At 38.5% G+C, this 11,481-nt stretch overlaps 1 protein-coding gene across 3 annotated transcripts; it reads right to left on the bottom strand.

Moving 5' to 3' along the window:
• Positions 1 to 10,835, bottom strand: LOC103178680 (tumor necrosis factor receptor superfamily member 13B). 3 transcript variants are annotated; one of them, XM_007893543.2, is made up of 5 exons: positions 10,776 to 10,835; positions 5,739 to 5,870; positions 4,265 to 4,381; positions 3,145 to 3,360; positions 1 to 1,337 (listed from the first exon to the last, which is right to left on the bottom strand). In XM_007893543.2, the coding sequence occupies exons 2-5, from the start codon at positions 5,845 to 5,847 to the stop codon at positions 1,081 to 1,083; spliced, it is 699 nt and encodes a 232-aa protein (XP_007891734.1). In that variant the 5' UTR covers positions 5,848 to 5,870; positions 10,776 to 10,835; the 3' UTR covers positions 1 to 1,080. The 3 variants fall into 3 exon arrangements, with proteins under 3 accessions (XP_007891734.1, XP_007891732.1, XP_007891733.1); XM_007893541.2 differs by lacking the exon at positions 10,776 to 10,835 and adding an exon at positions 7,706 to 7,747; XM_007893542.2 differs by lacking the exon at positions 10,776 to 10,835 and adding an exon at positions 7,706 to 7,738 and having other exon boundaries at positions 5,739 to 5,874.
• Between the last annotated feature and the right edge of the window lie 646 nt (positions 10,836 to 11,481).

The following is an 11,481-nucleotide window of genomic DNA, read 5'->3' as shown; positions in this document are numbered from 1 at the left end:
TGATATTTTAATTCTTGTTTATTCCAGAATTAATTAAACTCATTGCAGATGATCCTGTACTGGTTACAGCTGAGTCTCCAGATGTTTCTATATTGTCAAGCTGAAGGTTAGATGGAGGATTTTGTACCATTTCCAGCATTTCCTGAGTTACAAACTGAAGGAATTAGAATCAGAAATTACAGAACACTGAGTCATCAGGATCCAGATTTTCTTTGTTCGAGGAGATTGTTGGGTTTGAACTTTATATTCTTACAGAAAATAGTGCATGGAAAACATCTCTTTACTCCTCTTGATTCTTCACTTCCTGGGATTGGGACAGAAAGTGCCATCGCACTCCATTTGGCTGGGGATAGGGAATCTTCCCACTCCACTCCTGCTTTACAAGCTTGAGCTGTAACAGGTTGGGTGGTGTTAGCTGGACAAGCAGCAGGAAGCTTTTGCCAGATGGTGTTTTCAATAGCAAGCTGTGCAGTTTTCCCTAATACACACACACACTGGGATACCAAAGCCTTGGCTCTTGCCAATCTGCATCTAATGCCCCGTGGAACTAAGTAAACGGGGAGCGAGTGAACATTCCATGTGCAGGTGGTATACCAAGAACCATGTCTGGTTTGGATTCTCTTAACAATGATGGTTTCCCTACCTGTCAGACCAAACCAAAAAGAAAAATTGGCTGGTTCCAAAGGTTGGAAAATTAATTAAACCCTCAATCAATTTGTTCAATTAATAGCTACTTAATTCCCTCTTGATTTTCTAACACAATACACTGCTCCCTGCGCCCTCCATCTATTTGCATGACTGGGAGGGATTTCCTTATCCTGAGTTAAAAGATCTTATTTGGACTTACAAGCAGGTCCTACATCATAAAACCATTTTATATAAAGTGTTTTTTCCTCTCTGGTAAAAGCAGTCACAGATTGGGAGAACTAACTACAAGGAACAGAGTCTGGGAACAGCTCACTGGATTGCAGGTACGTGTTGATTAGGGGATCTGCTTATTAACAAATAGGAACTAATTTGCGAGTCTTTCTTAACTCATTCCTAATACAAGAAATGGGTGAAGAAGTAGTCCATTTTTCCTCATGTGCTAGCTTGTGAAGGAGAACAGATGATTTGAAACGTTTTGTCTTTGTGAGCTGGGACAGGAGCCAGTGATTGCGTTCTGGCAATAGGTGGAATTGGGAGGCACTGATGACCTGCTGGTGTGTTTGCAAATTCTTTTTTCTCTCTTTCTGTAAGTTTCCGTTCACAGCAACAATAGCTACATGTTTCTGATGGCTCCGAAGACAGACTTCGATTCTGCTCATCTCCGTCAACACCAACTTGCACCAGGCGGTCTGTGTGTGAAACATACCAGGTTGAGTAACGGAACGAGACACGATTAATAGAATGAGAAATAGGTGTGACTCTTGCTAATATCACAGTTGTAAACTTTAAAATGTAACTTTTATTCAGGAATTATCAAGAAACCCACAAATTCCCCTCATTCCCTGTAAACTTCCAGATTAATCTGTACCCTGTAAATTGACACTCTGTTCTGCATTCTTTAGACTAATGTCATAATGCCCTTGTGGTAGATCTCCAGATCAACTAAACACAAAATACAGCAGATGCTGGAAATATGAAATGAAAACAGAAGTCGCTGGGAACCCTCAGCAGGTCAGGCAGCATCTGTGTTTCTCCATAGATGCTGCCTGACCTGCTGAGTGTTCCCAGCAACTTCTGTTGGATTTTATTGCTTGACGTTCAACATGGTCTCTGTGAAGTGCTCCATGCAGTTACCCGATATGAACACCACTATACAAGTTGTAATTTCTAGGATTCCTGGTATTTGTGTGCAAATCGTCAAGTCATTTCTTACACTGTTTTTAGCCTGTCTGAATTTAGCTATAATTTATCTTCACAGTAGTAACCCTCTCCTCCATCCTATTGCTCTTTTATTTGTATCTGTATACAGTCACTTCTATTCTGCGCTTTATATCTTTTCCTGTTTCCATTTTCCCACCTGCCTTTATTTTAATGGTTTACATAATAATAATCCTTGCATTTGATATACAGCGCCTTATCATGAGTCTCAAAACTCTTTACAGGATATATTGTAAAGCGGTTTTGATCATGTAGTGGGTGAAATGTGGCAGTCAGTTTTGCACATAGCAATGTCCCACAAAAAGCTGTGTCAGCCTGGCGCAGTGGTAGCTCTCTCCCCTCCAAGGCAGAAGGTCGCCCTGTGTTAGGACTTGGAATCACATAGCTGATTCTCCAGTGCAGTGCTGGGGGAGGAGGGTGGTGCATTGTTGGAGGTGCCGTCCTTCAGATGAGATGTTAAACCAAAGTCCCGTCTGCCTTTTCAGGTGGACATTAAAGATCCCAAGGCACTAATTCAAAAAGAAAAGAGTTTCTCTTCTACAGTCATTTCACTTCACATTATATCCTGTGAAGCACTTCGGCATGTCTCAATGAAGTGATAAGGCGCTATATCAAATTCAAAGATTATTCTTATGGAATGTGTCACCAATTTTATTTGGAGTATTTGTTACTTTACCTTGTCCTTCAGTTTAATAATAATAATATTAATCCTTGTATTTGATATAATGCCTTATCATATCGTCGAGACTTCTCGCAGCGCTTCACAGAAAATACTGTAAATCCTCACTCACTTCTATTTTTGCACTCTCTGTGTCGACACTGCTGCTTCCAGCGCCTTGGGATGTCCTTCTGACGTGAAAGGCACTTTATAAATGTCATTTTGGTTGTTGTTTGTTGTATACTAAAACCCTTCCTATCTGAACAGTTTTCTCCTTTCTCCAAAACATATCTCAATGTCCCAAAACTCCAGACTTGTCCCAAATCTGAACATTGCTTATACATGTTCTCAAACTACGTGTTAATATGTTTGATTTGTTTCTCCGTGTACGATGCAGCGAATTGGCACCGACTCCAGTAAAATGTCCTGTTCTTTAATCTAACGTTTTATTCTGACTAAATGCAACCACTTTGTATTCTCTTTGTTTTCGATTTAAGCTTTTTGTTTCACTTCCTATTTTCTTTTTCTAGTCCTTTCAACTAATTTTTTCTGCATTTCATGTTTATCTTCTCACATTCTTTCAACTTGCAATTGAAAACATCCAGGAATAAGCAGCTGACCTTTTGAGGAGACATCTCTCTTGTGTCCAGTCACAGCTGCATCACGTGTGGAACTGACCTTCCTCCTAAAGCTGTAAACCAACAGCATCAAAAACACACAAGTGACAACACAGAGACTGACTGCCAGCACTGTGTAGATCAGGATGTTGAAATGCTCTTCGGTAGGTAGACAGTGTCTGAAGGTAGACACAGTGTCTGAATTGAACACCGTGTTCTCTAAAAGAAAAAAAGAATTATTTAAGAATCCCAGCCAACCAAATGAAAATGAATTATGGTATCACAGAACTGTTCAATTAATCGCAGACACTTAAAATTCTCCCTGGTCCTTGTGGCAAAGTGTTGCACGGGTAATAGATAGGAGAACTGTCTCATTACTCTTTTGGTTAAGATCAAGTGTAATATCTGTTCTTATTAGTTTAAGATGAATTGCAGTTTTAACTATGCTCCATACGTCAATGTAGTGTCTTGAACATATGGAGAAGGTCATAGCATCGTTAACACCAGACCTGCGACTGCACGGGCTTCGCTGGTTTGAGACGGTGGAATTTGAAAATGGATGTTCCTATGTTCCTATGATGTGTGACTCACTAATTGGTCAGATGAGAAATATTTTGGTTTTGGTGGCCAAGTGCAGCATTTAAACGATGCTGATGAGTGCAAATGATTCTGATTCACAGTTTTACTTTTGTCAAGTCAGTCAGTGTACCGGGTCTCCACAAAGGCCCATTACCCCATATTTTTTTTCTCTCTACAGTGCACTGTCCCAACAACTGAAACATATGGAAGAATGATGATAATTGTGCTTAGAAGTGCTTAATTGTATTCAGTACAGATGTTTAACTGTATTTACACAGAGGATCGGTGTGTGTGAGAGCGCCATCATTTTCATGGTAGATAATGATCCATTGCCATGTTTGGTGCGACATTGCCATAACATGGATGGAGTGACGAGGCGTTGTTTCATATCGATGTAACAGGGGGTAAGAGACACCCTGTGGAACAATCTTTTACAGGTAAGAACCAAGTAACTGACCACCTATAATTAAGATCTTCAAATTTACGATTAATTTGCTTTTATATAAAACTACAATGAGATTATCTATTACAAACAGCATACTACCTTGACATATGTTCGAACACTGCTGAGGATGTTGTCCACACACATCTGAGCACTTCACACATTTTCGCAACAGTTTGTCCCAGTACGATTGTGAAGCATCTTTACATCTCTGAACCTCTATGATGAGAAACATTTGAGTCAGTGAAGAGATCCAAACTGGCTCACAGTTTGTGAAAGGCAAATTATCCATATAGTATTTCCTAGAGACAGGAATATCTTTTATCGGGTATTTAAAATGATGATGAGTGAAAGGTATGAAATATAATTAGAAAAATGAAGGTTGGAGAATATTGAACAAGGTAACACTCAATGAGACCATTTAATATTATTTCTATATAATAATAATAATCCCTACATTTGATATAGCGCCTCATAGATGTCTCAAAGCGCTTCACGGAATATACTGTAAAGTGAATTGACTTGTATTTTGTGGGCGAAACACGGCAGCCAATTGCGCACAGCAGTGTCCCACAAATAGTCGTAGATTGAGTGACCACATTATTATTTTTTGAAGGGCTTATTAAACCCAGAAAAGCGATCCGCCAATCGATTGACAACCACTTACTAGTTAAACAGAGGCATGTAGAGTAAGGAAACTTGCGTAACATTTCGCTCATTAGCTTTAACACTAACTCTCTGCTTCAAAGTAAATCTTTGAAGGTGGCAGATCAGGTAGATAAAGCTGTTAAAAAAGTATACGGGTTACAAGGTTTTATAAATAGGGGCATGGAATACAAAAGTCAGGAAGTTATGATGAACCTTTATTAAAACACTGGTTAGGCCTCAACTGTTCATTTCTGGGCCCCACACTTTAGGAAGTATGTCAAGGCATTGGAGAGGGTGCAAAGGAGATTTACCAGGATGGTACCAGGAATGAGGGACTTCAGTTATCAGGAGAGGCGAGAGAAGCCGGGATTATTCTCCTTGGAGCAGAGAAGGTTAAGAGGATGCTTAGTAGAACTTTTCAAAATTATAAGGGGATTCGATAGGGTGAACAAGGAGAAACTATTTCCACTGGCGGGTGGGTTGGTAACCCGAAGACATCGATTTTAAAATAGTTGTTAAAAGAAACAGAGGGGAGGTGAGGAGAAATGTTTTCATATTGTGAGTTGTTGGGATCTGGAATGCATTGCCTGATTCGATAACACCATTTAAAAGAGAAGTAGATAATTATTTGGGGAGGACAAGTTTGCAGGGCTGCGGGGAGAGAGCAGGGGAGTGGATTGAATCGGATAGTTCTTTTCAAGGAACAGGCACAGACACAATGGGCCGAATGACTTCCTTCTGTGCTGTAAATCTTTTGATTCTATGATTTGGCCCTGCCCAGAAATCAAACCCAGCTTGTCTCGCTTACGGGGCGAGTGTGCTAACCACTACACTGCAGGACTTCCAATACATGCAATTGAAACAAATTATTTTTATTTGAGTTTCTTGTGATTGTAAATTCAAAATTGAGCAGTAGAAGGTGACCTACCACAGTAAGCCCTGCACATGACTTTCACATGTTCACCGCAATGGTTCGTACATTGAGAACATTTGCGCAGAAGCTGGTCCCAGAATTCATCGTCAGAACAGTCCTTCATATTCTCTCCTCAGGAGACAGCAGCTGTCTTAATTGAAATAAAACCGGTAATAATTGCACATAATTAACTTGTTCAAAACAGAACTGCCTAAATATCTGATAAATATCTTTATGAAACGTTACTAGAGATTTGGGGATAAACAACCAATGATTTCTGTGTGGCTGGGGTGGGAGGACCAAAGAGGATGTGGCCTTAGGAAGGTTTTTAATCCTTAAAGCTAGGATTAAATTGTGGGGTGCAAGAATATTCTGCTCATTAACACTGGCTCAGGAGCCTGTAATTCTCTACAAGTAGAGACCTTTGTGGTTAAGCAAATGTGGATAATTTGACATCACACAAAATACAAATTGACCACAGTGCTAAGTAAAAACTCAGTTAGTAACACGCAGTTAGTTAATTGACTCAGTTAGTAACACTCTCACCCCTGAGACATAATGTTGCCCCATGTCAGGATTTGGCTCCAGGTACCAGCGCAGCACTGGGGGTATCTGCATGATCAAAGGTGTTGCATTGATGGCTTACTGGGCATCAAGCCCTTTTCCCAGTCCCTTTACTTTCATTCTCAATGGAGCCAAGCTCCTGGTTCTCACTCTTTAAATAACTTCATCTTTACATTCCTGGGTTTATGCTTGCAACTGAGAATGTTCCTCTGGTGTATCTGGTGCTTTTGTTAAGATATAACAAATAAGTAACATACATGTGGAGTAATAAGCACGGAAACAGACTAGTTGTGCTGTAATGTTCTGTTTCTGTGCTTTAATGTTCTACATAATTCTACAAATTTTTCTAGAACTGTAGAAGTTCACAGCAATGAAGAAAGCCTTTCGGCCCATCGTGTGTAGCTCTTTTAAAGAATGATCCTTTCAGTTCAATTCCCTGTCTCTTCCCCTTCCCCTACATATAAACATATATATATATATAAGCTTTCATCACATTCTTTTATTCAGTTCAATTTTTTTAAACTAAAATTCTAGATAACTTTTTTAACAATAATGAACCTGATAATTACCAAAGACAAGACTTGTTTCAATATTCCTCCAATTAGACCTATGTTTCTCCATATAAAATCACAAGGAATAGAAAGGGATACATGTGGGCAAAGCAGGCTTGGAGGTTTGTGTGGATATAATAATAATAATAATAATAATAATAATAATCCTTGCATTTGATATAGTGTTTTTCTTCTAGACGTCCCAAAGTGCTTCACAGAATATACTGTAAAGTGAATTGACTGAATATTTGTGGGGGAACGCGGCATCCAATTGCGCACAGCAATGTCCCACAAACAGTCGTGGATTGAAAATGACCAATTCATTATAATCCCCACACGGACTAGTTTCTGTGCCTTATCTCTCTTTGTAACTCTATGTAAGACCTATCATTTCTTCTTTATAGAGTATCAAAAGGTGATTGACAGTCAGAACAAAAGAGCGTTACAACTCCCCGAGTTTGTGGGTTTGTCGAGTGAATAACTGAGATACGCAGATTGAGAAGGTCCCAGTTACGATCCCTTATCTGTCCTGAGGAAATTAAGCTACATTGGTCTCAGCACCCAAGTTAAGGAGGGAAAAATCTGTAAGATGATTAAATGATACTTCAAAATCATTCTATAGTCACTAAATTATACTAAATTTCTCTGAAGAAGTGCAGTGATTTACAGCTAGAAGCATTTTTACTGAAAATCTCAAACCAAAGAATTCATATACATTTTAAATCTAGAAAATTAAATGATAACAGTATATATTTTCAGGAGCATCTGGTATAAAAGAAATCCAATTGTTTCATCATAAACACACAATTTCTTTAACATTTTAAATTACTGATTTGTTTCCACATCATTTTGTAGAATCGTACTCACCTGGTCATAACACCATCTGGTTCTTAGTGCACAAGGTTGTGTGAATCTGAACTGAAACCAACTCATTTTAACAGCAAGAAGGATTTCCTGGTACTTCCCCCTTGTTTTACAATAAATATTAATCAGTCATGCCTCACAAAAAGCAAAATATTTAAACTTTTGACGGGCAATCTTTAAACAATAGTAGGATTTTGCTATTTTCTGTGAGTATCTGTAACAATTAAACATCAATAGGTGGAATAAAAATTTAATTATTGCTAGAAAGATTTAAATATTTTTCAATGTGGAATTTGTTACAAACTGCTGTTGGAAGTTGAGTCAATTGCTTCTAAAAAAGGGATTTAGCCAAAGAGTAAAGAGCAGAAAATGGGATTATAAAAATTTTTTGGGGGACACTGCTGTGCGCAATTGGCTGCCGCGTTTCGCCCACAAATATACGGTCGATTCACTTTCAGCATATTCTTTGAAGTACTTTGAGACGTCCAGAAGACGTGAAAAGTGCTATATCAAATGCAAAGATTATTATTATTCATTCACAAGAGTGCAGAAAGGAATTTCATTGAAATGTTCAATAATGGAGGGATTGATTTCCCATTTTCACAAAAATGTCTCTCTTTCAGTTTTACTCTGGGTATCGGTCTCCACATATTATAGTAAATATTTGCAGTGAGGGAATGAGCACAATGTCCTGTTCCTGCCATAAAACATCCATGTTTTTAAATTTAGAAAATGATTAATAAGATGCAAGCACTTCTCTCCTGTCACATGTCAGTTTCACTAAACATATTGGAGTCCTGTAGCGCAGTGGTTAGAGCTTTGCAAGCAAGACACCTGGGTTCTTTTCCAGACAGGGCGAAACCTTGGGCAAGTTTCCTTACTCCACATGCCTAATAATATTTCCTCCAAAACAAAATAATAATAAGTTGGTCATTTTCAATCCCCGACTGTTTGTGGGACACTGCAATTGGCTGCCGCGTTTTGCCCACAGATATACGGTCAATTCACTTTACAGTCTATTCTGTGAAGCGCTTTGAGACGTCGAGAAGACGTGAAAAGTGCTATATCAAATGCAAGGATTATTATTATTATTGAATGCAAGGATTATTATTATTATCCTGACAGAACAAATTTTGAATAAGTTACCAAGAAAGAGTAAATGAACTTGCTTCCCGTGCAACAGGGAGATTGGTTATTACTGGAATCTGATTGATCAGTTACTGGAATATAGATCAATAGACAGTCACTCAGTGTACATCAACACAGAGCACTGATTTTAGATTCATTGTTAATGCTACTACAATTACAGTAATGAATATACATTTTTGTGGTAAATCTGTTTTAAATGTTTTAATGTTTGTAAATCTGAAGCTGACTGTGCAGCACCTTGGGACTTCATCCCGACGTGAAAGGCCCTATGCAAATGTAATTTTATTGTTGTTGTTATTGCTTAAAAATAATTGGTGCTTTTGATATATTGCCTTTCCACATCATCGAGACTATTATAAACATACAATTTTGTTGCATACTTGACTTCTAAAACAGGCAGATCTTAAATGAAGAAGTCACAGTGAATGGGATAAACTCTGTTTTCTCAGTACCACCTTCACTATTTTCCACTTGGAAGGTGTATGAATGGAATGCCTTACCACAAATGACTGGTGAAGCCAATTGCAAAGTTGAAAAGGGAATTGGATAACTACTCAAAGTAAACAAATAGTAAAGAATAGTGAGAAAGAGCAGGGAATGGGATTAGAGAAGAGACCATCAGTGGGGAGTGAGCACCAGCACAGACACGATGGGGAGAGAGAGAGAGCAGGGAATGGGGTTAGAGTAGAGAGCTCCAGTAGGGATGGAGCACCAGCACAGACTCCAGTTTGCAAACGCCTGTGGCAGGAGTAGGACGGATGGGACAAGTGGCCTTTCTGTTGAAATAGACAAGTCCTCTTTTCCAGTATTGACAACCCGTTGAATACACTTTCACCAAAGAGTTTGAAAGTTTTCAGATAATTTTTAAAATAAATTGATTCTTGTAACAGTCTAGATGCAAGCCCCCAGTCGTTCACACACATGCCATGAGGAGCAGATGCAGCCCTTGTTTTCTTCTTCACTTTTTCATACAAAGAACATGAGTAAAAACTATTTAAGACTCAACATCTAAAAGCGGAAGCCTTGATGAATAAATAGAAGCTTAAATTACAGCCTCCCCACTCAGAGAGGAAACGAGACAATACAGATTGTGATAGTTTTAGTTGCATTTCCTGCTGGCAACTAGTTTAAAACAAACTACATTCTTAGCTGCTTTTAGTTTAGTCAGGTAAGGATTTAAATCTTAGACACTCATTGTGTATTACAATTGAAAACAAAACTTGCTATTAGATGTTTGATAGATATTGGATGTTTGATAGATATTGGATAGATATTTGATAGAGCATTTAAACTAACAGCATTGAAACGTCTCAACATTTCAGAGGTAATTGCTGGCAAGTGTATCAGCCACGGTGTCCTGGTCTGTCTGATGCATTTCCTTTATTCTACATAAAAATAATAATAATAATCCTTGCATTTGATATAGCTCCTTATGTCATTAAGGCATCTCAAAGCACTTCACAGGATATACTGTAAATGGAGTGACCATATTTTGCGGGCAGAACCTAGATGCCAATTGCACACACTGTCCCATAAACAGCCATGGAGTGAGTGACCAGTTTTATTTGGGGGATTGTTGGCCAGAACACCGGAAGAAACTAATTTTTCCAATAGCGCCATGGGATCTTTAACGTCCACCCGAACAGGCAGACGGGACCTCGGTTTCATGTCTCATATGAAGGACATAATTTTTTAATATTTAAAAGCCTGGTAATATGGTGTTTGCTCATGTTACAACTGGCAAGATTAACTTTTAAAGTTAAACCTTCCTCGCAAATACTATATTAGATCTGCAATAGATTTTTCCATTCAACGTAATTCTGTACAAATGTTTTAAAATTAAAATAAGTAGTAATGCTATAATAAATAAGTTAATTAAAAAATAAAGTATTATTAAAATCATATCATTTATATTGTAACTCACAATTAAAACAAATTTCATCCCCTTTGAACACTTGAATATTTACAGATTTTCAAGCTGGAATGGCTTACACTTCAAGCTCTGAATAAAATCAGAGACAAAAGTTTAAGAGAAGAAATGCACAGATAATACAAGGCAAAGAAAATTCACGTTTGTAAAGCTGCAGCGTAGACTGGACACCTGGGAGGCAGCAATCAGGTCTCTGTATAGGAATGGTCTGAGTAAAATATCATGAAGTAAAACTGATCTATTTTTGAGGGTCAGCTGTTTGACACATGTGGAAACCTATCATCCTGTTTAACAGTGTCTGATCCAAACTACCGAGAGTGCCACATTTTGTATGGTTTCAGTTTGTCTCCCTGGAGGAGAGTTGCTGGTTGGCAAGTAGCGCGTTGGGGTAATTATAGGAGTTTAACCAACAAAAAGCATACCTTTCCTTTGAGAACACTAGGAAGATACCCACTGTTTGTCCAACTAGGACCACCCTACCCATTAGGCCTTTAGCTTGCAGGATTAAAAGGTGCCAAGTCGGAAAATCCCTGCCCCATTGACTGGTCTGCTCTTCCAATCATACATATTTATCACCCTATTCCTCACAACACTCCATTGGTTCTCTCAATAGGTCAACTTCAAAGTTCTCACCTATAAATCCCTAGCACCTTCCTATCTCTGTAATATTCTACCCCCTTCTTCTCAACCCTCCGCTTGG

The sequence above is a fragment of the Callorhinchus milii genome, unplaced genomic scaffold (assembly GCF_018977255.1).
Source record: "Callorhinchus milii isolate IMCB2004 unplaced genomic scaffold, IMCB_Cmil_1.0 Scaffold16, whole genome shotgun sequence".
Classification (NCBI taxonomy): domain Eukaryota; kingdom Metazoa; phylum Chordata; class Chondrichthyes; order Chimaeriformes; family Callorhinchidae; genus Callorhinchus; species Callorhinchus milii.
This window is presented reverse-complemented; position numbering and strand designations above follow the sequence as displayed.

Bases quoted from the DNA above. Each gene is read 5' to 3' on its own strand.
- LOC103178680 (XM_007893543.2), bottom strand. From the start codon at position 5,847: ATGAAGGACTGTTCTGACGATGAATTCTGGGACCAGCTTCTGCGCAAA. The intron at 3,361-4,264 runs GTAGTATGCTGT...TTTTTCTTTTAG, and splicing joins GTGTTCGAACATATGTCAAG to AGAACACGGTGTTCAATTCA. The intron at 1,338-3,144 runs GTCAGCTGCTTA...TTTCACACACAG, and splicing joins GAGAGATGTCTCCTCAAAAG to ACCGCCTGGTGCAAGTTGGT.